Raw genomic sequence first — 26092 nt, forward strand, 5'->3', positions numbered from 1 at the left:
GATTCCCTAAAGTGAACATTGTTGCAACTGGTGTCCCACTCATTATTTGCTTAGAAAAGACATTTGCTCAGCAGTATTTTCTGCAAATATTGTAATATTGAGTGTTGTGGTAGGGCGGACAAGTGAATTGAACTTGGGTTTTGGTATTGATCAGTGGGTTCGATTCATGGCATTTGTGTTTTTATGTTTGTTTGTTTGTTTGTTGGGATGTTTATTTGTTTGTTGTTTAGGTGATCTTCCTGTCTAGGGAACTCAGCAAACTCCCACAAGGGGAACAGCCAATCTCTCTCATACAAACATTGGTTTAACGTCTATCATTGTTATTGAGCAAGAGGCTTGATTTTAATTGCTTTGTTAAGCTGTAGGACCAATACATGCATTTAAAAGAACCCAGTCCATTTATCATCAAGGGAGGGGTCTACTCCAGTCTAGGCCGTTTGCAGATAGCACCACATCACGTTACAAATCAATTACAAGGTGCTATTTATAAATGGGTATCATCATTCAAACAGCTCTGTGCACCTGTTGAATTAATACTGACTGCTTTGGCACACATTGGATATTCTGAAGTGTAATTAAGAACTGCAAATTATTATTCACTATTAAAATGGACGATCATATTGTGATTGCCTAATGGCATACATCATTATTCCACTTAACCAGTTGAAACAACTGTCATTTAAAAAACAAAGGTCTCTCCATGACTAAGACATCTTCAATTTACGGAAACTTTCAACGCACAATACGAAGTTCGCAAAGCCTTTTTCCTGCCATGGGTGCATAACATAGCACATGGTCACTACACAAGCTAAGTCTGCAATGTTTATCAAGCGCTGTGCAATGGTTTATTATATAATCAAAATCAGGAGTTTCCGATAGTTACTGGTAATCAAAACTTACAAGAGTTGACTGATGCAAAAGCTTACCAAATGGTCAGAAATATTGACTGTCTGGCACCACATTTGTAGAGTTGTCACAACAAACTGCACTAGTTTGTTAATTCTGTAAATAACTTGTTCTTATACTTGTTATATTGCATGGAATTGTATATTGTAGTTAGTAACAGAGTCAAAAAAGCCATATCATCTGTCAGGGATGGTGTGACAGTGATTTCAAACTTCTATTGTAAAAGCAAGAACAAATAACATGTATTTTTATTTGTTTTCTTTTTAACACAGATGTGTTAAAAAACATTTCTGTCTGAAAGCTCATTGATAAAATGTGGCAAATGTTTTTAATAATTTTTCTCACAGGTTGATTTGATTTTATGGCATCAGTACAGGATGGGAATAAAATACCTCTCCCCAAAATAAATTTTTCACACAAGTTGAGCATAAATAAAGCTCTCGCAATCTTAAAACACTCTCGCAATCTTAATGCGTGTTAGACTTCAAACTTTTGAAGTTTGAATTGGAAAAAGACAAACGCAAGCAACACACTGCCCGATATTCCTTTTAAGTTGGATAAACATGCAGCGCTCCGTAATATACCAACAACATAACAATAATAATACCAAAACTTATAGCGCCGTGCCCGAGGGCGCTGAACACAGCAATATGGACAAATTAAAATCCACAATTATAACAACAAAGGCTCCTTGCTAAAACCAGGCACTACCTAGTTCAACGCAAGAAGCTGCTTTCAAATGATTTCACAGGGCCGATAAAGTCAACATTTTACAACAAAATAGAACGATTAATAAGGTATCACATCACATTGAATAAAACGGATCATTGGTTTTCAATTTTAATGGCATACACAATTTATGTTTAACAGCCTGAATTTGCAAGATGGCATAATATATAAGTTACAAATTGCTTATTGAGTCCTTTCTTGCACATTATTCAATAAATGCTCAATAAAAGAAAATAGGAAGGATTCAAAATAAACTCTTGGTTATATGTACAAACTTTATTACAAGTTGTTTAAATATTTACATACAGATAATACATTATTGCATAGATTGGTGACTTGTTATAAAGAATACATGTCATTATAAATGCATCAGCAATTAATTTAAAATTGTATATAAATTAGGAATACTGAAACGTTTAGCATGAATGTTAGCAGTTATCTTAAATGTCCGATACAATCTGTTATGGCTGTTTAAAACAAAAATAGTAGTATTGTGATGTGTATCATATTGAGAGAAAACAATTCACGAGTGATAATTATAATTATTACTTCAAACAAACTGGATGGATATTGAGGGAAATGGGAAAACCCCTTTCAGACCATGACACATTCTAGCAGAGTTAACCAAATTTAGTAATTGCAAAGTAATTGTACTCAATTTCCATACTCAACTGTAAAATACTCGTATTTGAAGTCACAGATACGATACTCAATTAAAGGTTCTCACCAAAGAGTCTTTGATGCATCAACCAATAAATGAGTTTTAGAACTCATAATTGCACTTGTACTTAGAGACCCTATTACTTTGTACTCAGCTAAGTACTCCGATATCAGAGTACTTGGTACTAAAAACTCAGACTCGATGTCCAATTTTCTCAAAGTCACTTTCCCAAGTACTTGTACTTAAGTACTACTCAGATACCTGTGTACTCGGCCATTCTTAGAACAAGGCTTAAAAAGCACTTGACTACAATACTGAACGCTATTCTCACCTCAATGTTGAATGATGAAAATGTTTTGGAAAGACACAAATTTGTAATAATTGCGGTACATTGCAAGTGTGTGTCTCACTGTAATAGGAAAATATTCCTTTATATTAAAGATGCTATGTTAAATTTTTGGCCGATTTGACCCCAAAATTTTGATTTAAGATTTAATAGGTATTTTCATGGGGGTCAAAAAAGTTGTAAGCTTTCATTTGAGCCATTGCTTGAAAAAGTCTGAAAATTATTAGTAGCGGTGAAATAAAGTGCTCAAAATACGCTTTTGTCAGGATCCCGACAATTTATCACGTGACCAATTCTTATGTGTTTACTAAGAAATGTTTTAAATTTTTTTCATGGTTCGTGATCATTAAAAGTAAAAGTTAAACTTTTTCGTTAGAGTGGGTGGTACTCTTTGAAATACCATTGACTAGAGTGGGTGATACTCTTTGAAATACCATTGACTCATAAGAAATTATTTTTTAATGTTTGGGGCCAAAAATCTGACATAGCATCTTTAATGATTTGTCATGTTTAATTGGCAGTTGAGGCAGAATAGAATAACTAATGTTAAATTATTCATTGTCACTAATGTGAGTAAGCCCTGCTGAAACAGCGCCCTCACAGGTGGAAAATAATTCATTGTCTCTGCTCTGCATTTAGAAGAGTCTACATCTTCTTTTCTTGGGTTTCTTGGTCATGAGAGCTGCCCTTGTTGCTGTGTCAAACACTTCCCTCACTCCATCCATGGTCTTTGCTGAGCATTCTAGGTAAACGCAGGCATTTATCTTATCTTTCATTTGTCTGCCTTCCTCAGTCTTGACCGGCTCTTGTTTCATCCGGGCGAGCTCTAGCCTTGTTGCCTCATCGTTTCTTAGATCTTTCTTATTGCCCACTAGGATAACAGGAACATTTGGACAAAAATGTCTCACCTGAAAAGAGTTAATAAAGGTCCATATTTAGCATCAAAATAAATAAAAATTCAAATACAGAATTCTATATATAAAGCTGCAAACTTTTGCAGTTAGTCATAAAAGTCATGTTTTTCTATTAATATCTAAATTGTTAATCATAGGCCTACATTCCTCAAACCACATAAACACATTTTAGACGACAACCAAACAGTAAACCCACACTATAAAAAACACAAACGTAATGCAAAGAATGAAAACAAGAACCATTTCCGAGGTTGTTGTATTCAGTGATGCTTGCCTATATTCACAATCTCCTTTACATTGTTCAACAACAAACTATTTGCCAATTGTTATATTTACAATGAATGGTATGTGGGATGGATCTTGTATAGCTATAGAGCCAACCTACGCATTCCTAACATTCTCAACCATTTTTATCTCACATACAGACAACCTGCCAATGTTTAGAACTGTGCTGGTTTTCTACCGCCATGGTTCAGTTTTACCATAGAGAAATACCACACTTCACTCTGATTTTGTTTACAAATTGTGTACAAACATAATTTACTACTATTTGTGTAATACATTGAATAGTTGTTGTATTATTTGGTTTGTGGTTTGGATATTTGTGTTAATTAAATTGCTAAAACTTGTGTTGATGGTCCATTTATCAAGCCATTTTATTCTGTGGTTAATGACTAAAATCAGACCTCCAAAAGTAAGCCCCACTTGGGGTCATGTCAGTCTATTCATTGGAGGATGGTATTTTTATATTTTAAAACAACTATGTGATGCTGTTGAGCATCAAAAGTGTTACCTCTTGGCACGTACTTGTTAATAATAATACTAATAATAGTAATTTATTCATATATATTGCGCAAACTAAACTTGAGTATGTTCAAATGCGCATCAGATGCACTATACTCTTAAAATGCTGAGAGAGGGCACATTATGTAGCCGATCTAGAAACACTGCGGCAAATTCCTGCTCTTTCACAATAAGTGTGCTGGTGTTTTATGTGCATTATTACACAAGAGCAAGGCTGGGACATACCGACTTTCAAGGTTTAGTTTTTAATCAACTTTTTATGCTTGTCAGCCGCACATGTATTGTAGCTGAAAAGCTTTAAAATGAATTTTGTACATACAAAAGAAAAACAGCTGATCAAAAATCTAGATGGAAATTCCAACCAAAGTCAAACTAAAGTGAAGTTTCTTGAATAAAGTGAATCAAATTACAGTTAGAAAGAGACCTGGGAGTTCTGCCTTAGTCTTTTATTCCACGTTCAGCAAATTAGCCTAGCTTAAGGGTGATTCAGGTCACTACTACATGTACTGCAATCCAATAGATTGTCAGGGCACGGGTTTAACCAGACACGCCTAACCAAGATCCACAACCCCGCCCATCCCCAGAGAACGTCTCAACGAGGGGTCACGTTGACAGCTGCTAATCCCTGCTTTAAATCTTAATCTTATCCTTGAGTGTGGTATGGTCAGACTCTACATAAACACAGGGACTTTCCTCTCAACTTTACGAGACCAAACCATGGGATTTGATAGTGAGTGACTCATTCTGCTACAAATGTTTATTCTTTAATCTGATCCAATAGCAGACAGTTATTTCCGTACTGTTTTCCCAAGAGTTTTGCACTTACATTAATGCAACACATGCTAAGCTAAGCCACACCTTAAATTATGAATTTTTCCCCCATCCCCCTTAAAATGAATAGTAAAACATTAACAGTAAAGCCTGGTTCATACTTGCGAATTAAAATGCAAAGCCAATTTTGAGGTCTGTTTCTGCAGCGGAATGTTTTGCAGGAAATTAACAGCACAGTTCAACTGTTACAAATTTGTGATGTCAAGTTGTGTATCAAATTCGCATTTGCAGGAAGTATAACCCAGGCTTTACAATGTCCCTGCAATATTGTGAGGTGGGGAGGGGTTGTTTGAATGGAACTGTTCTACAGTACAGGGGTGTTGGTTTTAAGTCATTGTAGTTATTGTTTTGTTTCAGATAAATGTACAAGTGACTTTTTAGAGGTATAGTATGAGTGAAATTGTTTGGATCAGAACCACCTTAAGATGGCGTCTGTATCTGGATATGACGGAGCATAACACGATCAAAATCTTCCCGACCTCTTGTATCCCAAAATGCTTTGCCAGGAATTTCTCTTTTCATAAGTACACATCTATATGTTTTTTTTTTTTTTTTCCATTCATATTTCACTTTTCAATTTATAGACAATCTAGGTGACTGATCATTAAGTCTCACATGATAGGCCAGCTATAATGCCAAGTGAGAACCCCATTTGGGCGTAACTGGGTTGTCTGCTCTGAATATAGTTGGCTATTGTCCTGTCATGGGTACAGTCTAATTCAATCAAACCATAACCCACTATGGAGAATGGGTTACTCCCTTTTGGATTAACAATAAAACCCCAGGTGCCAAAGGTGGATTTATTGGCAAATACAGTAGGATCATGACCTTGTGCTTAGATAAAACTGACATCATGGGTGCAGTACATACAATTGGATATGACTTGCATTGGTTTTAATATTGTCATCTGCAAATCATCAATAATTCTTTGATTTTATTGTTGCAGATTTGCCCCCTTCTATATATGAAGGCACATGTGTTTTCCTGCTGAGCAAGAATTTAACTAAGTTCCTATGGTAGTACAAGTACAAAGCAATTGAATCTTACCTCTGGTGTCCATTTCTCAGAGATGTTCTCTAAACTGTCTGGATTATCAATGGAGAAGCACATTAGGATGACGTCTGTATCTGGATATGACAGAGGACGAAGACGATCGTAATCTTCTTGCCCTGCTGTATCCCATAATGCTAATTCAACCTGTATAGCGACAAAGTATGTCACTCAGTTATAACTCATAAGCAGGTCATAATCTTGAAGACAAGTTGGAAAGTTGCAGAAGTGTTTGTAAATATTTTGGGGCTGTATTTAGGGCTTATATAGGCCTACCTGATTAAAAACTAGGCCTACATCTGAAGAACTTCAAAATAATGTTTTAGATAAAATACATACAAAAATGAGCATTTCAAATAATAGCCTTAATAGTATTCATAAATGACTTGGTTTTAAAACTAAGATATTTTGTCAGATAGTTGTTCTACCATTGGAGACAGAAAATACAACACGCAATAAATATCTTTTGGATTGAAAAAAATATTCCATGTCATTTAGGGAGTACTTTACACACAATGATGCAAGCCTGGGACATTTTAGGTAAGTATCAACTTATGTATCTTCAGACATAATTTAGAAATAATAAAGTTGATCAGCAGAAATGGATTACGTGCAAAACTTGACATCTGGTTTGACTGTTTACACACAGAACAACAACATCTTGGTTTCACTTTTACTATAAAACCAGCTTGGTCTGTTTTCACTAGCTTCTTTCCAAGGTTTCTTTGTCAACAATTCTATTCTAGAATCAGTGACTCTCTCAACTCTCTCCACAGGGAGTGTGAGTCTCCCTACACAGGGGATGATGTGTTGGTTTAGCTTTTGGATTTACACAAATCTCTTGACCCCTACTGTCTGATCAAAGTCTGGTAACAATAGGTGTAAGGAGTGACTCATGTTGAAATATACAAGGACACCCTCCCTCTATTCTTAACAAACCCTCTATGGTAAAGTCAAACTAGTGTCAGTTGTACCCCTGTTTGCTGGATCAATGAATGGTATCAATTTGAACTTTATTCAACAAACAAACATCACATTTGATGTCCTTGGGATAAGTCGCACATTTTAATGACATCTGGTACAAGAAGTTGCTAGGTTACAATTAAATGCACCCTCGATTTGATTCCCTGGAATCAAAACTTAAAATTACGATGTTTTTAAATGAAAACAAGTACATTTTTAAAACCTTCAATTACATAATTAAAAAGCAACTATAGTAGAGATAGGCATTGTACAATATTTCTGTTGTATGGTGCCCAACTTATGCAATAAATGTCGGCAAAGCATAATTCAGAAAACAATTCATGAAATCAGCGGCTGGGATCAAATTTGAGGGGAAAATCCACAAGACTGCAATTCTTTACTGAACAAAATTAAACAACATTTGTCAGAATCAAAGTCACCAATCGAACATAATTTTGTTTAAAGGCACTGTACAAGTTTGGTAATGGCTCAAAATATATATAAGCATAAAACCTTACTTGGTGACAAGCAACGGAGAGCTGTTGATAGTGTAAAACATTGCGACAAACGACTCTCTCTGAAGTAACGTAGTTTTTGAGAAAGAGGTAATTTCTCATATTAATTATGGTTTTTACTCACAAAAATTAAAATAATATAAAAATAAAAGACTTCTGGCCAGAAGCCTTTTATTCCTATCTGAAAACACACTATTTTGTACAAACAAGGGTGTTTTTTCCTTTCATCATTTTCTTGCAATTTCAATGACCAATTGAGTCCAATAACAGGCTTGTTATTTTATGCATATGTTGGGATACACCAAGTGAGAAGACTGGTCTTTGACAATTACCAATAGTGTCCAGTGCCTTTAAAAGGATTTTCCACAATAAAAGTATGAATATTATTCAATTGACAAACACAAAAGCTTAAAGGCAGTGGGCACTATTGGTAATTGTCAAAGACTAGACTTCACAGTTGGTGCATATGCATAAAATAACAAACCTGTGAAAATTTGAGCTCAATCGGTCATCAAAGTTGCGAGATAATAATGAAAGAAGTAAACACACTTGTCACACGAAGTTGTGTGCGTTTAGATGGTTGATTTCGAGACCTCAAGTTCTAAACTTGAGGTCTCGAAATCAAATTCGTGGAAAATTACTTCTTTCTCGAAAACTATGGCACTTCAGAGGGAGCCGTTTCTCACAATGTTTTATACCAACAACCTCTCTCCATTACTTGTCACCAAGAAAGGTTTTATGCTAACAATTATTTTGAGTAATTACCAATAGTGTCCACTGCCTTTAAATATCTGGCCTATGGCCTGTGGTGCAATACTAATTTCGAGCCCGAATCGGGTACAAAGCTTGTTTTTTCGGAAACATTTGCATATTTTGAAGGATTTTGCAAGGTTTTCTTTGAAAGAAGAAGTTAATGTACTGTCTATCTGAACCGTCTTTGCCAAAAAAATACCAGATAAGCAAAAAAAAACCCCCCCCCAAAAAAAAAAAAACACTGGTTCGGTTCATTCCTTCTTGATAAGGTTTTGTTTTTCGATCAGACTTTGGATATTGCAACTTGGACTACACTTTATTGTCAACATAAATTTAATATTAACTTACACATTTTCCGTCGACTTCAATGTCTGCTACGTATGTCTCAAATACTGTTGGTACGTACACTTCAGGGAAATGGTCCTTGCTAAACACGATGAGGAGACATGTTTTACCACACGCCCCATCTCCTACTATCACCAACTTCTTCCGTATGGTCGCCATTTTGTTCATAGAGTAAACCGGTTTGATAAACGGCTTTAGAAACGACTGAAAACAAAAATAAATAAATGTGTCAGTAATGAATTGTGATGAAAAACAACTATTTGTTGTTTTAAAATTATTAAGAAAGGAAAAGCATGCCTCATATATTTTGGTGTCTTAAGGTTTGTGATTTGATTTAAAATAAACTTAAACGGTAGGCCTAACTAATTTATTTAATTTTACTTGTTTAATGTTAATTACATTAATTACATTAACTTAACAAGTTAAACACTAATACAGTAGTGATTAAACAATTAGAGATCACATGAAAAGTCAAAAACTCAGAGAAGATTCAAGTTATACACAGTAAGAATAGTTCAGTTATCTGATAAAACGTTAACTTTTAAAAACCTATACTCAATAAAACACATTCACAATGAAACAAAAATATAGAGCAAGGAGATCTCACAATAAAAAGTCACACATTAAAATCATAGTTAATTTTCTGATAAAATGATACAGTTAATTTTGTTAATGACAGTGGATAGGAACATTGTTTAATCTGTTGATAAAGAAAAGAGACATGCAAATAAAAAATACACATTATTATAGTCATTAAAACAACATATCAAACACAGAGTTAATATTTCTGACAACAATATTAAAAATACAACAATCAATGGCACCATTGGGGGTTCATAATAAACAAGAGAGATGACAAGAAAAATGTGACAAAATAGAATAAGATGTTCCAAACAGCTTAGCAAACAATATAGCATGTTATAAATGCAAACAATACAATATTTCATGGCCTGACATTTCGACCTAGCTATCACTTTGCAGAGTCTTTCTCGAAGGCTAAAATGACAATTCACAACACACACAATTGCCATTTATAGCCTTCGAGAAAACTCTGCTTGGGTCGAAACGTAAGGCCAAATTTCTTCCTTTTTTACGATAGAAAGTCACAAATTTAAGAATAGCCTCAGGTTTTATAAACACAAGTGTGAAATAAATGTTCAAGACATTTATTAAAGGCATAGTTTGCGAGTACATATCAATTACATTTCATACCTCCACACAAAAAGCACATGTCACTGTCGGGCCACATGTGTCAAGCACATGTCGTCTGGTTTATAAAATTTGGTTTAATTGGTTGGTAATTTCAGAATTGTACTAGAAATGACAATATTCCAACCACAGTAATTATAAATTGACAGCATTAATTCAGGCATATGAATTGAACCACAAGAGTTTTATGACTTAACTTACCTCGTAAAATGGTGAAGAAAATGAGTCTAATGTAAACCTCGCTGCCACCACACAAGCAACCACACGCCCACAGTTCAATTGCAATGAACAAGTGTGTGCACAACTTCGCCTCTTTATACCACTCAGCGGACTGTGCTAAAAATAGACTGGAACTCCTGGCGACGATTGCATATGCACGTTGACTGATGACGTGTCATCATTTAAATTAGCATATTACTGAATGATACGCCCACTGCTGAAGTATAAAAGAGACACTTTCTTTTTTTCGGTTGCTATTGTTGTAAATAGTCGTTCCTTACTGGAATAATTTGTGGTTTTCTAGAGCTATTGTGTTGGTTTATATTAATTGTTTGTTTTGTTGTGGGTTTGTTTAATCATGGAGGCCTATATTGCCTTCTGATAATTTGTAGAACAAGTTTTAGAAAGAACTCATATCCTGAGTGACTATGGACCTAATTAATATTGGGAAATAATCAAACAATCCCAACATGACTGTATAACACAGAAGTACATGGCATATATTGGGGGGGGGGCCGTATGAAATGGTGACTTTTGAGATGAAAGGGTTAAATTGTATAACCTAAAACCAGAGTTTTTTAATTGTTCCCCCCATTTACAGAGAGACGACAATGTTTTTGTTATACCAAATAATAGTTTATATGGCATAATTAATAAGCGCTGAAAATGGAAAAAGAAAAATTGTTCAAAAGTGCCCCTAGCAAAATGGTAAACCCCTTACCCTAGTTTCAGCGCTGACCAGACCCCGTACCCTAATAATTCCTCTTAAAGAATTCCGAGACCCACACAATATAGCCACAAGGAGTTGGGGGGGGGTATCTTGTGTACACCATGCTACAAATCCAGCACCAGATCTCACCATCATCAAGCAATTGTCTAAAGATGCACCCATAACTTGGTTATTTCTTAATTCTAGATTTTATATATTTATTTCATATGTATTATTTGATTTACAACCATCTTCTTTTCCATGGCAACTAAATAGGGTCATCGATACAAGCCCTATGTTTCCAGATGGTCCTCCGCGCTCAACATGTGTTCAAAGCCACTGTTTTGCGACTTGCTGTGAATACTTGAGTGGAATTAATAAACAAATAAACAAATAAACAATCAATCAAACAAACAAAATACCACAATGATTTACAAATTTGGCAAGTTGTTTGAATTCAGCAGGGAGGGGGCCGGGTAGACTTGATGACAAGTCGTTAAGCGCTGCCTAGCCGTTACAAACACACATTATGCCATTCATGCAACAGTCACAGTGCGATTATAGGTAGCGCGTGCAGCTCCACTGAATCACACACATACTGGGATCGTGGATGTGTGTACCGTCCCCTTAACTACACCACGCTTAACAATTACCAACTTGATTTCAACACTGGGGGGGGGGGCAGCCATATTTTTCTGAACTTTTCAGAATGTTCCTGCATCCTATATTCTATTTAATCATTGCCATGTAATAATCCGATCATTATAAAATAAGGGACTTTCCCATATTGTTTCCCCCAAGGGAAATTGGTAGAAATTAGTACCACCTTGGGCGGTCACCATTTGCAGTTGTTCTCAGCTGCGGTTTGTTTTAGAGATTTAGGCCAAATTAGTTTAGAGCTTGAAAAATAAGTGAAAAACTGTTTACCAAAGCTTACTAGTTTGTACCAGTATTGGTATGTCAAGAGAGATGGGGCCAATAGGGTGCTCCATAGACCCTAGCACAGTAGTTTAAAGCGCTAGTTTTAATTCTTAAAACATTTATTTATCTAAAGACAATGTATTTTAAGTATGTTAAGTTTTGTACTAGTGAAGAACTTTTAAAGATAGATGTCGTTAGAATTTTAGGATTGGTGTTGATTGTATACTTAAAACCAAAATGTATTTATTTACCCAGCACAAAAAGTTACCAATAACAGGATAAGGATAATAATAACAACTGAAGAGTCAGTCTTGAAACTTGAGATAGTGGTGCTTGATTGATGTGTAGAGGGAGATTGTTCTGTAAATGAGGTGCAGCAAACTGAAAACTACGTTGACCATACGCTTTGGTGGCAACATTAGGGACAACAAGGGTTTCTTTGTAAGCAGAACAGAGGTTTCTAGAAGGAGTGTATGGAGTCAGGCCTGTGATGAATGAATCACCAAGAAAAGTCCTTTAAAATGTTCGCGGAAAAACCTGATGAAAAGAAAGACCATGCAATCAATTACAGGGCTGCAAACCCAATACAATTCACATACAAGACTCTGGGTCCAAGGTGGGATTTAAAGCCGGGTCCACCAAGGTGAAAAAGCAGGGAAAGAAACCATTGAGCCAACCTGATCCCCATCAGGTCCAAGTCCTAGCAAAAGGTACACAAGTTTCTTGACAAAACTAATAAGGGTATCTCTTAAACAATGGAAGGTCAAAGAAAAGACATTCACACACATATTGGTCCCTGTTGCAATAACCAGGTAGGATACTTCACAGAGGTAACAAAGATGATTGCCTCCATGCCCCCTGGCCATTCTCTTCGTGACCTTGTAAACTACAGTAGAAGGGTGCCCTTCACCAAGCAAAAATGCCTTGGTGCCCTTGCCCTTTCAAAAACGAGGCAAACGGAGCTAAATCAATGACTGATAATAAACCGGGCTGAAGTGAGGGCGATTGAAAATAACTAACTCTTAAAGGGAGGGTATATGTTGGGTAATAACTAACTCTTAAAGGGAGGGTATATGTTGGGTAATAACTAACTCTTAAAGGGAGGGTATATGTTGGGTAACGACTCCATTTGGTAAAGAAGCCTACAGCAGCAATTGATAGAATTAAAGCATTGTGAACAAATATAACTTTGAAGTAATGTAGTTATGTAAAAAGATAACAGTTTCATGCCCCAACACTTCAAGCATTACCGCACAATGTTTCTCAGACTGTGTATTCCTATTAGGGATTATTCTTCCTGCGTGGACTTACTCGTTCCAGAATTTTTTGGCTATATCTACAAAATGCGACCATTTGAAATTAAATTTTCAGATATTAGTTTTATTGTGTATATCAACATTTATTAAGAATTAAAACAATAAACGGTTCAAAAAACCAAAGGTATATTTTGCCTTAAAGGAAATAAAGGACATTATTTGGGAAAGAAAGTTTTCCTATTTAAGAGCTCTATTTTTCTGGAAGCATCATTTGTAAAAGCCAAGTAATAATCCTGTGAAGATAAACATGGAATTGTCATCAAGTGCTAAGTTTCTTGAATTGCCTGACCATCGGATCAAATGCAACTTCATGATTGTAAAGATGTTGAATTGGAAGGACAACACTTGAACAAACTGTGCACAAAATCCATTCTTTTTCCATTTAAGAATAGCTTTACTTTACACTAACACACAAAACACATTCAATCTCTCTTTCTCAGTTGGTTTTATATGATAATTATGATAATAAGTGCGACTTAAAAAGCAGAATTATGGTATTTCAAATTAAAACAGAAATGACTATCTAAAGGGTTAACTTATAATGTTTTATACAATATTTGATGACAAAAACTGACGAGTGCATATTGTACTTCAATCTATAGGAATATACAATTTGATTGTTAACATGTTCTCTAATCAATCATTTTACACACAGAAAAAGTTTGCTTGCATAATTTTGATTTCAAAGGACTATGTACTTGTGTTTTACTTTGTTTCGTTCTCATTATTATTTGCCACACAAAAAATAGACTACTGGACAAGTAGACTGTCAGATTAATTGAAACCCCGATGACTTTACCCAATACTTAAATTTGCAACAAAATGGTTAAGTAAATCAAGCTTTATTTATGAAAAAAAAAAAAAACAGAGAACAGTTGACAAAATATCCTACATAAAGAGTATCCTACATACGCTGATGAAATGTAGAAAAGCTCAGAAAAGTTAACTTGGTCAAACTCTTAAGTCAGCATAGAGGTTAGCCGTATATTGACCGTAAATATACAGTGAAAAATGCTCAACAACTAGTCAACTATAGCACAGAAATTACAGATAAAGGAGATACAGTTTTGTCATGCATGACATTTCTAGCCTTTCCAGCCAATCAGGTGGCTTGTATGTTACAAGTGTTATTAACACAATCATAGCTTTGTCAATTTCCATAAAGCCAGTGGCATTCAAATGTCAACAATACCCAAATACTTAGTTGAGTTTAAACATGTTGGCATAAGTTGGCGGCCTTTTTGGGTTTACACTTACCACATGAACCATAGTGCCATTAATATTAGTGTATGTACATGACCTAATTCTACTATGTTAAAATGCGACTTCTAAGGAATGGCAGATACTTGTCAATGACAGATGAGTTAAAACCCCCTAAAACAAGGCACCGTCTGTCTCAATACCTCAACACACAGCTGGGTCAAAAACCCAAACTGCAAAGACTAGTTCATACTTTACATGTGTCTGCAGAGAAAAAAGTTGTTTAAAAAGCCAACCACTCACCCAAATTCACATTAGATTCAGTTTTAGGAATCTTTTGTATAAATGGGTACATGTCAACATCAAACAGCCGTTTCTCTTTTTTAAACATGTGATTTATGAACCGTCTTTAAAACTGGAAACTTTTTGAAAGGCTCCAAGTCGCTTTTTGGCCAGGCAACATAGTTTCATACAGCATTATGAGGCTTACAATTTTACAAATGAGCAAAATTTGATAGCTTATTCTACCTTTTATTACCTATGCCAATCATCAAATCAATATGCAAATTCACATTTGCTGCAAATTCACATTTGCTGCAAATTCACATTTACTGCAAATTCACATTTGCATCAGCTGTAATAACAAACAAACTTAAGCCTTCCAGTTTAAAATTAATCCAAGTATTTAAGTCATTGCATTTTACCATTTTTTTGTTTTCATTTTGTAACAGGTTTACTATGTCCTACCGAGCTTTAATTGCTACCTATTATTTCTTCCCACTTTTACCTGTACCACAAGTGAGGCTAGTTTCTTTGTTAATTTTCTCCACACTTTTAAATATTCACAAATATTGATACAAAAAATATGCTGCAAGTGGACAAAGTGAGGCGAATGCCATCTTGCTGTTTAACAACAACAATGGTAAGGAAAGCCTGCTCACCACTTTCTAAAGTTAACAGGCAATATCTGTTCATATAAGTTACATGTTGTTCCTGTTGTTAAATTCAGGATGACCAGCCCAACAAGCAATACGTAATCTGATCATTAAGAACAGATACATTGCAGCTTATGAGGGTAGTGCTGTGGACTTGGCCACTTTGAACCCAAACCTTTGGTTCTATAGTTTAAAGTGGTGTTTTGTTCGCACCTGTAGTACATGTTAGGATCAAAAAGTACAAGTGGGTTTGAGTACAAAGACAATGAGCGCTGGCAACTCATACCAAATAACAAAGCTCCAATTATTGTTTAAATCTGTATCAGCACCCTGGAGTACCCATGGTATTACAATAAAGCTGTGCTTGTTAGCATCCCTATAAGGTTACACAAAACAAGGTACAAAAAAAGGCCAAAAGCCGTGTTCAGCTGATGCTACTCTCTGCGTTCTTCATACACTACAAAAAACAAATTAGCCAACTTTGAATAGATTAAATGGCTCGTCAATATCTCAGACATCACCAAGCATTACTCAAATTGCAATCAGCTGAACTCAGCTTTCAATAAAGAAATATTGTATAATGAAACCCTTATCCCTGGGTAGGGACTGCGTAACATCCTTGCTCTACAACAAACTACACTTTCCTTTCTTCTTCTTCTTCGTTTGCAGAGCTGCCCTCGTGGCTGTTTCAAAGACTTCCCTTACACCCTCGTTGGATTTGGCTGAGCACTCAAGGTAGCCAAAAGCACCAATCTTCTCTGACATTGCTCGGCCTTCATCAAATTTAACTGGTTCTTGCTTCATTTTCTGTAGTTCCCGCTTTGTTGCCTCATCATTTCTCAAATCCTTCTTGTTGCCGACTAAGATCACTGGTACATTGGGGCAGAAATGCTTCACCTACAAATACAAGGACACAGAAATAGTTATAAAAAAAACTTGTTGTGCTTGATTAACACGTTATACAATCCTTTAAGAAACTTTAACTAAGTACCATAATGAAAGTAAAAAGTTAACGATAATAATAATATAAGTAATGATAAATAAAAACATTTATATAAAGCATAATGTAGGGGCCTCTATGTGAAACACATAAAAGAAATACAATGACATGAAATATATAAAGCAATAGTTACAAAAATAAAGATTCAATTAATTAATAAGTCACTTGACAATTAAACAGTAGAATGTCACGCTGCATACAAAGAATCATACATTGACAAATATAGTGAATCATACATTGACAAATATAGTGAATCATACATTGACAAACATAATGAACCATACATTAACAATAAAACTTATTTGTTAATGTATTGGTCTTATTTATTTAGGGGTCCATCAGCAATATAGATTGATCCATTAAGCTCGGCCCCATTGCATATTGACAAATAACAACCCATTACGCAACCAATACGCTGACAAAATAATCTCTGACATGCGTGCGCATATGCTTTGCGCATGCAGCAGAGTTGTGCATAATGGAATTGGAAAGGCTCACGGGTTCTTGAGTCACATGAGCGCCGTGTGCGGAGCCTTATGAATCTGTCTATTCCACTGAAGGGATCTCGCAATCACAAAAGCAATTTTATTCTTTGACACTGATCATGTCAGTCCTGGTTCGTACTTCCTGCGAATGCGAATTTGATGTGAATTTGACGTCACAACCCCTCTTTAGTTGTGATGCTAGTTTATGAGGTCAACATTCTTATCGCATTCGCGAGAAGTATGAACCGGGCTATAAGCAAATTTATAAAGCCTGTAAGCATTCAAATAACTCTTGCTTAATAGAAACTCCTAACCAGCCAAAAATGCCATTAAGTTAACATTGTTGCAAGTAGTGCCCCACTCATTTTCTGCTTAGCAAAGTATTATGCGAAGCAGCATTTTCTGCTTAAAGGAACACGTTGACTCGGATCGGACAAGTTGGTCTATTAAAAGCGTTTGAAACCGTTTGTTGTGAAATGCATATTGGTTCGAAAGATGTTTTTAAAGTAGAATATCATGATCCACACAAGTATCACTCAAAACTGCATGGTTTCCCTTTTACGTTGCGAACTATCATGGTCGGCCATGTTAGTCGACAGGGTAAAAAGAAAACCACGCAACTTTGAGGCATATTTGTGTACATCATTGTATTCTACTTTTACAATATCTTTCTAACCATACATTTTACAACAAACGGTTATAGAACGATTTTCAAAGAGCAACTCGACCGATCCAAGGCAACGTTTTCCTTTAACAGCTTATGAAGTTGGACCTTGCCCCCTCAGTCTATAATAACAATAGTGTGTGGCAAACTTGGGTGGCTTGGCTGTGCCAATTCATTAAATGTTTCTTTTAGTAACAAAAAACAACTATTTAGATTAACTAGCATATGACCAAAACAAGTTCTTACCTCTGGCGTCCATTTCTCTGGGATATTCTCTAAACTGTCTGGATTATCAATGGAGAAGCACATTAGGATGACGTCTGTATCTGGATATGACAGAGGACGAAGACGATCGTAATCTTCTTGCCCTGCTGTATCCCATAATGCTAATTCAACCTGTAATGATAACAAAAGCAACAACAGTGAGAAATCAACAATAAGAAGAAACAGCAGAGGGAAGTCTCAAATCTTGTTTCTAAAATGGACCATTACACGTAGAACAAAATTGTTTACACATTTACAAAAATAACCATAAATGCACAGGCTTAGAGTTTAGGTGCTGAAGTCCTACACACAAAATATATTGTAATAGTCTTAACTACTCCAGTAGTAAATTGATACAATGCCAAGTGGTCACCAAATCCTTTAAAGGAAATACAACAAGTACTACTTTTCATGACCCCACAAACTCTCCTTATGATTTGTCATAATGCAGTTTCAACATCCCACTTCTTATTAAACAAACATAAACCCTTCCTTAAAAACCCCCAAACTCAATCAAAATCATAGTGTACATTTGGCGATTCTTTTGGACCGAGGGCTGCACTAATGAACTTGTAATGCTTTCCATAATCAGTGTCCAACAGTTTTAATTTACAACATGGTATTGGATTCTGAGAGAGAGGAAGGGCCCTGGAAATAATCAAACAGAATTCAAGCCAAGAACAGGGCAAAAATAAAACTGTTAACTTCCTTGTTCTCTCTAGGTCGATGTCAGATGTCAAAACTAAACACATATCAGGATTTGTCCTCAATTTTGTTCAGTGACTGGCCAAAATAGACCATTAGGCTTTTCATTTCACTAGTCAGTCAGCTTGTTGAACTTAATTCCTATAAAATAGGGATGCTTTTCAACAGTGGTAGAACAATTTGACTGGTCTTCAGGTGTTTTAGCAGACCACCGTTTACTAGAGAAACCTACATGATGCTATTACCTAAAAACAGTGCAGCTTGATTTGTGAGAAATCCATCAGCATTGCTGTTCCACATACTTCAATGCTTATGAAAGACACTGGACACTATTGGTAATTGTCAACATATGCATAAAGTAACAAACCTTCAAAAATTTGAGCTCAATTGGTCGTTGAAAGTGAGAGAGATTAATGGAAGAAAAAAAACACCCTTGTCGAACAAGTTGTGTGCTTTCAGATGCTTGAATCCAAGACCTCAGCTGAGGTCTCAAATTCAATTCAAGTACTTGATTGATAAATTACTTCTTTCTAAAAAAAACTACATTATTTCCGATGGAGCCGTTTCTCACAACTTTGTATACTATCTTTCCGTTGCTCGTTACCTCGTTTTTAGTAATTACCAATATTGTCCATGATGTCTTTTAAGGCAACAGATCCCAATTTTTTCTAGCATGTATGCACAAAATTTGCTTAGCACAACACATATTTTGCCTAGTAAAATAGTTTACCAGCCAGAACACCATAGAGTTGTTGTGACTGGCAACCATATGTTTTGCAAACCATGACAGCAGTAAATAATTACTTACACATTTTCCATCCACTTCAATGTCTGCTACGTAGTTTTCAAATACTGTGGGTACATATACTTCAGGGAATTGGTCTTTGCTAAAGACAATAAGAAGACAAGTCTTTCCGCAAGCTCCATCACCAACAATAACCAATTTCTTTCGTATAGCTGCCATTATGGTTCTGAAAAGAATAAATATGGAATATTATAAACATGTAGATACAAATATGTTTATTTTTTTAGATTTTGAATTTTTTTCTTCTTCAAATGTTCAATACACCATGTCAATATTGTCAATAATGGCCATGGCGTAGCAAGGTTACAACTGGTGTAAATGGTTGTTTCATGTATGCAGAGGTTTGCTTCCCATTATGCCAAAAACTGAAGGTGCACTCACTACAGTTGTATACAAATATAACTTTGCTAGTGCGTACACGATCGAAAGCACTCAGAGAGCATGTGGGATTTCTAATCGACGGAGTCGCAGGAGTCCAACTTGAGCCTCGGCCAAGAATGGGAGGAACTCTAGCTAGAGGAACTCCAGCTCATTGAATGGGGGGGGGGGGGAGGGGGCTAGGGGTCAATGACATACATCAAACCACCATTAACATTCAACTAAACTAAACTAAGAAGTTAGTTTACTTTGTGAGCACACCAGGGTAAAAACTTTATGCATCCATTCCGAACTCAAAAATATGGTTAACATAAATAAATCAAATGGTGGTGCACCAATTGATTTGAATTCCTTTAATTTCACTCCATCATGACATGTCATTGTCGATGTCAAGTAATTCATTTGTCATGCGAACATGTTTACCAAATTTTATAAGGAATATCTCATTTGTTGAGTAAATAAGATTAGTATGTCATAAAAAATGCAAAAGTGGTAAAGACTAGCATTGTAGCAAACAACGGAAACTTTTCCTGGATTTAATGTAGCAATTAATAAATTATTTATTTAGTTAGGCCCCCTTTTTAATTTTATTTTAAAATAAACTTGTGTTTGTAACTTCGTGCACATTTATGTTTCTCACAGGACAGTGTTACTGAATACTAACTTAGTGTACAGTACAATTTACAGTTTTATTTCTGATTTAACTACAAAAACAATATTATAACGGAGAATTACAGGAGAAACTCATAAACACCAAGCAGAAACGGCCAACCACAATGGATGTGTACGTAAACCTATTCCAATCTTCGTAAACGACAGTAACATAACATCAACTGACAAACAAGATTGACAAAACCAAACGATAATGAATTGGAAAAACGCTAGTTTTCCACCTTTCATGATAACATTTTAGAAAATTTATCATCCTACCAAATACTGAACGTTGTCTGTTGATTAGAAAATACTTTTGGTGTAACGTAAATCACTACTTACCCTTAAAAATTACCTAAATTTACCAGGAAGCGTTAGATTCAGTCGCTTGTTATCAGACAAAATTCACAGTCCCACAGCAAAAAAAAGATGGCCACACCTCAATAGCTCCTATAGGGGCTACCACAATTGAGCAATGCTCAGTACCCAGAGTGACATCACAGATGCATCTTGGGTAAAACTGTGAGACTTTTTCTTGTCTTGTTACTGGCCACTACTAAATGACGTCATCCGTAAAAGGTAAACGCACACTATTGTATGCTGATGGTCCGATTTTTGACATCAATTTGTTTTGTTTTTTAATTTTGTCAGCTACTGTTGTTTCTTAACACATAGGCCTACATAAACCCCCGCATAAAATAAAACGCCCCGTCTTATGCACAACATGCATGCATGTATGACATTAATTACCACCCCCCCCCCCCCCCCCGCCTTATATGTAAAGCTTAGGACCTAAGCGCCGACCTGTTATAAATTTTCTGAATATATACTCAAATCAATGTTAAAATAAAAGTTTTATTGAATTTTAGTTTGAAATCTAACTAGTATGAATGTGATGAGTAGTACAATTTGCATATTTCAATTTTCACAATATAATATAGCATTTTCCAATGGTACTGATGAAAGATTGGGTTTTTTCCGGGTAGGCTTAATTGAAAAGGACTGCTTTTGTGACGACACATGCAAAAAGTAGCCGCCCTTTATTGTGACTCTTATCAATAACAAGTGGACAGTGTAAACAACAAAGTAACCTCAAAGTATTTTCTTTAGCTCAATAGAAACAATGATGACTCACTTGGTTGCTTCACCTGACGACAGTACACCACCAGGGGATTGATGTGGACGCCGGACCTCTGTGTAGAGCGCTCCTCAACTGCCTGATTAATCTTCCACACACACAGAGGGCGTTCGCGATCTCTCTCTGTGAAACTGAAACTACGTCCGGCCACCGGCGCGCTGACTTTTATAGGGGTGTGTGCGCTGATCTATAAATAGACACCGTAGGTGTAACGACCTGATCGGCTGCAAAGACTTTTTTACACAAAAATAATTTAGGGAGCTTTTTCTGTGGCATGACATAGGTGTCTAACGAATGGTGACATATATATATAGAACTATGCCCCCCCCCCCCCCCCACGATCTCCCTCGGTGGGTACAGGGACCGTATTGCCCCTTTAAAGTAAAACAACACAAAATGCCGACAAAGTGAATTGCATTTGTGAATTATCAGGAATTGGAATAACTACAAGAGTATACTAATCAACATTTTTGGGAAGTGATCTTTGGATCCATACAGGTTTGACATTGAATTCTCAGTGCTCATCACACACCTGCAACTTGTATGCCTGTGAGTTTATTGTAGTATTCGACATTATACAGATACAAACAATTATCGGTTATTCACAAAAAACATGCTTCTCATTTGGTGTGTCTCATCAGCATGCAGACCTGTGGAAAATTAAGCTCAAATTATGTATTGGTTGTCGAAGTTGCGAGAGAATAATGGAAGAAAAAACATTTGTATCTAATTCTGAGGTCTCAAAATCAAAGTCAAATATTTTGGTGACTTCTTTCTAAAAAACTACGCCTTACTTCAGAGGGTCAATGGGGCCGTTATTTCTAATTCTCACAACGTTTTATCAACAGCTCTCTCTATATCGTTGATTGAAAAGTAAGTTTTTATGATAACAATTATTTTGAGTGATTACCGACAGTGTCCAAGCCTTTAAGAGACTTTGCTTTAACAATCGACATGGAACCATATAATTACATTCTCTTTGCCTACATTGGCCATGGTGGAAGAAAAAGACGGAGGGATAAGATCCATTTGAGAAAATTACACTCCATATTGTCATGTGATGTGCTTGCAAAGGAAGGCAGGCAGTGATTTGATATGCGGCACGTTTGTATCAGGTAAACAAACAAAAACATTCGTGTCTCGTGGCTTTTTGAAAAATAAAACATAAACGTTCCAAAGACAAATTTATCTCAAAGAGCAAAGTTAATGTTTTTGTTCAGGATGGTTCGTACACTCAAAATAATGAAACAATTTAATTGTTATTTAAAGTCTGTATTGTAAGTTTGCTACACCGTAAGTGATTCATTATTACCATAGCTCCATGTTATTACAGATTCAACTCCCCCCACAGGGGTAGGGCCGTTTATCTTTCTCTAATTATATCGTTTTTCGATAATAACGTGGTAGTTTATAGATTGATGGGACCTTTAGAAATCGACCAAACCATTTCAAAAAAATTAAAGCACCAACATCTCCCTGGAGAGAACCCTAAGTAGCCAGTAAACTAACTTGCACCATTGTACAGAGCAATGACAGCTCCGAGTGGAACCATGGCTAATTACCATAAAATTCCAAATCGTGTATCAGGTAACAAATCATTTAAAACTGAGTTTCACAAGGGTACATTCATTGCTGTCTCGAAGATCGTGCTGTCCATCTCAAATGAGCAAAACAAAACTAATACAAATGTTGCACCATGATTTTGTTTTTACCAACATACAATTATTATAGTATGGTTAGCCGTGTCGTGTCGTGACATACTGTTGCAAAACAAACTATAGAGGGCAGTGTAACGTTTATATGGTTGATATAAATAGAATGATGTAATGTTTTATTTACAGCATCGACTGATCGATTGATCGTTATATAGGGGTAAATATCGTTGCAAGTAAAATATGTACACACTTCTTTTTATAAAGATGTGCCTTTAATACTTTAAAAAGAATTGTAATCACAGAGAAAAGTTATTAAATGAATGATATAAATATAACGATTCTGTTCTGAGAATATTTGAAGATAGTTTCATAGGTTATTTAGTTTACCAAAATAATATATGTTACCCCTTGAAAAAATTAACTATGCCGGTCAAGGGTCATATTACCGTAACAAAAAACTCGCATTGCACAACGTCAGTGAAATCTTGATCGTGTGTTTTAGTATAAAAGCAACATAATTTGTCAAAGAATTCCTTATCCTACAGTACCAGAAGAGGGATTTTATGCCCGGAAGGCTTCATCTTGGAAAGAGTCACATTGTTCAGCAAGTGCAGGTAGATATTGCTTGAAAATAAGACGTAAAACAGTCAAATGAGGCGCTATTTTATACCCATGATCATCATCATGATCATGTACTAAAGATCATGTAGTGTTCCGGTTCTTCTTCTTTTTTAGTTTATTAGAGTTGGATTATCTACAATATAATTTGGTTTAGAACTGTGTACTTAATACTAACAATTGCCAAAAAAACATTAAGATATTCAGTCTTTCCTTTTAAAAATAAAATGCTGCTTGCCATATAATTTATGATAACTATGGCTGGGGGATAACTTGACATTCCTGAGTTTTATGTTTGGAAATCTTCAAATGTTCATTACACTTACAGGGATACGATGACAAACCAAATGATTAAGTTGTGACAATTGTCAACCCCCCCCCCCAGGGCCCCCAGGTTGGAAGAAGAGTGTCCTTATCATAGTAAACCTGCATCACGGGGCACTAAAGACAAAATGATTTTGTAAGAAGGCTTTCAGATAAAAAATGACAGACTTTCAGTGTCATTACCAAAGTATGACCACACCTTTAAATTTGATAATCAACAACACTTGATATGACAAAACCTTGAATCTTTGAGAGTCTAGAACTTAACAATTTCTTGAGTGAATCTAAAATGAACAACTAACTCGGTGCATTTCAACAAACACTGAAGGCAAACACTGTAAGGTGGTGTTGGTTTAAGGTAAAAGTTTTAACAACCAGTGTTCAATTTCTGCCTGTTGATGTGCGCAGCATACATCATGATTAAACCACTACCAGGCATGTTTTAATAGAGGGGGATTTGTAAACAAGATGTAACCAAACAGTTATGAATATTCGTGTGACTTTTCTTTCTCTAATGAATATTCATTGTTTCCACAGACTAATTTTGTTTTGGAGCACCTAACATTCTTCCTTTGGGGGAAGACACGTCGACAACGGAAAGCCAAATGGTGGAACGCTATGTTCAGATTACAATTCATTACTGGATATCTTGAAGAGGTATGAGAGATTAAGTCACTTCTTAAAGATTAAACTAAACCCATCAGAATACTTTAAATAATAATTACATTTAAATGCGCCATGTTTTTTCATGATGACACTCCTGGCGCAAAACACCAAGACTCTGCTTACACACAGGACAACCAAAACTTTGAAGGCTATGGTTTCTGAAATAGATACAAGTATGTTTTGAGATGTGTCTTGATGTGTCTTGAATTGAAATCAAGTATCTGCTTTGTAGTCTTGATACTTCAGTCTTGTAAGGCCAAGGCAGTTTTTCCTTGGGCAAGGGCGCCTCTATGATGAAGAAAAATCACACATTTTTAGGGGCACCAAGGCAATAACTAGGGGCACGGAGTTTGCCTCTGTGAAACATCGGGCCTATTGTCTATCACAAGAGACACTTCCATATCCCCAAAATACTCCACTCTATGACAATTCAACACACACATGTATGGACTTAGAACCATTCATAAGCATTTATGCCAATTTCAATGGTAAGCAGATTTGTTATTGGGTTAAAGTAGTGTCCTACAAATTTAACAAGTGGTTAACATGTGATTAACATGCAAGGTATGTCCCTAACAAGTAGGTGGCTAAAATCACCCACCCCCATGAACAAGTAATGAATACACAGACAAAGATTTAACTTCCCAAATTAGTCAGATCATCATGATTTCAACCATCGAACATTATCAAGATTATGTACACGTTTCAAGTTGATGTGGTCTTCCAACATTATCAAGTTAATTTACATGTATCAAGATTTGTTGGTCGCCATAAGAATCATGTTGTGATTCTTTTTGATTTTTTCTTTTCATGCAGACTTTAACAAATCTACAAACTGTAAAGAAGTCCGAGACGTTAGCCACTTTGGACAGACTTTGTAACATGATGTATGCTGGGAAGAAATGCATCAAGCAACTAGCACACAGCATCAACACAGACTCAAATAAGACGCAGTGAATTTGAGATTAGACTCGGACAAGAAAGTCCCTACCAGTGAAGTCCCTACCAGTTATCCCCCTTATCGGGAGATAAGACTTGGACAACAAATGCTTAAGACAACTAGCACTTAGCATCAACACGGACTCAAACAAGACTCAGTGAATTAGAGATTAGACTCGGACAAGAAAGTCCCTACCAGTGAATCCAAACAAGACAGAGTAAATTAAATTTGACATATTGTGGGTCTTACACAGAGTATGGTTAACGGTCAAAGACCAAGACCAAATTTATTATGTCACCCGTGAATAGGGAAGATCTTCATTAGAAGTCTCCCATACACTTTACTCGGCAGATCCTCTGAAGTTGAATATAAAGCTATTTTAAAGCTAGATTACTGAGTGCTTACTGTAGCAGAAAAACATGCGTAAGCACAAGTATTTCATGAAACAATTAGAGAGATTTGTTGAGATTCAA

The 26092-nt window shown here is 35.9% G+C and overlaps 2 protein-coding genes across 3 annotated transcripts; both read right to left on the reverse strand.

Annotated features, from left to right (window-relative positions):
* Positions 1–1721: 1721 nt before the first annotated feature.
* LOC139933845 (ras-like GTP-binding protein RHO) lies at positions 1722–10335 on the reverse strand. The gene is made up of 4 exons (XM_071928073.1): positions 10228–10335; positions 8821–9021; positions 6239–6388; positions 1722–3550 (listed from the first exon to the last, which is right to left on the reverse strand). The coding sequence occupies exons 2-4, from the start codon at positions 8983–8985 to the stop codon at positions 3278–3280; spliced, it is 588 nt and encodes a 195-aa protein (XP_071784174.1). The 5' UTR covers positions 8986–9021; positions 10228–10335; the 3' UTR covers positions 1722–3277.
* Positions 10336–13234: 2899 nt separating this feature from the next.
* Positions 13235–21542, reverse strand: LOC139933846 (ras-like GTP-binding protein RHO). Of its 2 annotated transcripts, none has more exons than XM_071928075.1 (4): positions 21414–21542; positions 19253–19415; positions 17722–17871; positions 13235–16223 (listed from the first exon to the last, which is right to left on the reverse strand). In XM_071928075.1, exons 2-4 carry the CDS (start codon positions 19406–19408, stop codon positions 15951–15953), a joined length of 579 nt encoding a protein of 192 aa, XP_071784176.1. In that variant the 5' UTR covers positions 19409–19415; positions 21414–21542; the 3' UTR covers positions 13235–15950. The 2 variants fall into 2 exon arrangements, with proteins under 2 accessions (XP_071784176.1, XP_071784175.1); XM_071928074.1 differs by lacking the exon at positions 21414–21542 and adding an exon at positions 20621–20742.
* Positions 21543–26092: the final 4550 nt, after the last annotated feature.

The sequence above is a fragment of the Asterias amurensis genome, chromosome 2 (assembly GCF_032118995.1).
Source record: "Asterias amurensis chromosome 2, ASM3211899v1".
In the NCBI taxonomy this organism is placed as follows: domain Eukaryota; kingdom Metazoa; phylum Echinodermata; class Asteroidea; order Forcipulatida; family Asteriidae; genus Asterias; species Asterias amurensis.

Bases quoted from the DNA above. Each gene is read 5' to 3' on its own strand.
- LOC139933845 (XM_071928073.1), bottom strand. From the start codon at position 8,985: ATGAACAAAATGGCGACCATACGGAAGAAGTTGGTGATAGTAGGAGAT. The intron at 6,389-8,820 runs GTAAGTTAATAT...GTCGCTATACAG, and splicing joins TTGAAGTCGACGGAAAATGT to GTTGAATTAGCATTATGGGA. The intron at 3,551-6,238 runs GTAAGATTCAAT...AACTCTTTTCAG, and splicing joins CTGAGAAATGGACACCAGAG to GTGAGACATTTTTGTCCAAA.
- LOC139933846 (XM_071928075.1), bottom strand. From the start codon at position 19,408: ATGGCAGCTATACGAAAGAAATTGGTTATTGTTGGTGATGGAGCTTGC. The intron at 17,872-19,252 runs GTAAGTAATTAT...TTATCATTACAG, and splicing joins TTGAAGTGGATGGAAAATGT to GTTGAATTAGCATTATGGGA. The intron at 16,224-17,721 runs GTAAGAACTTGT...TTGTATTTGTAG, and splicing joins CAGAGAAATGGACGCCAGAG to GTGAAGCATTTCTGCCCCAA.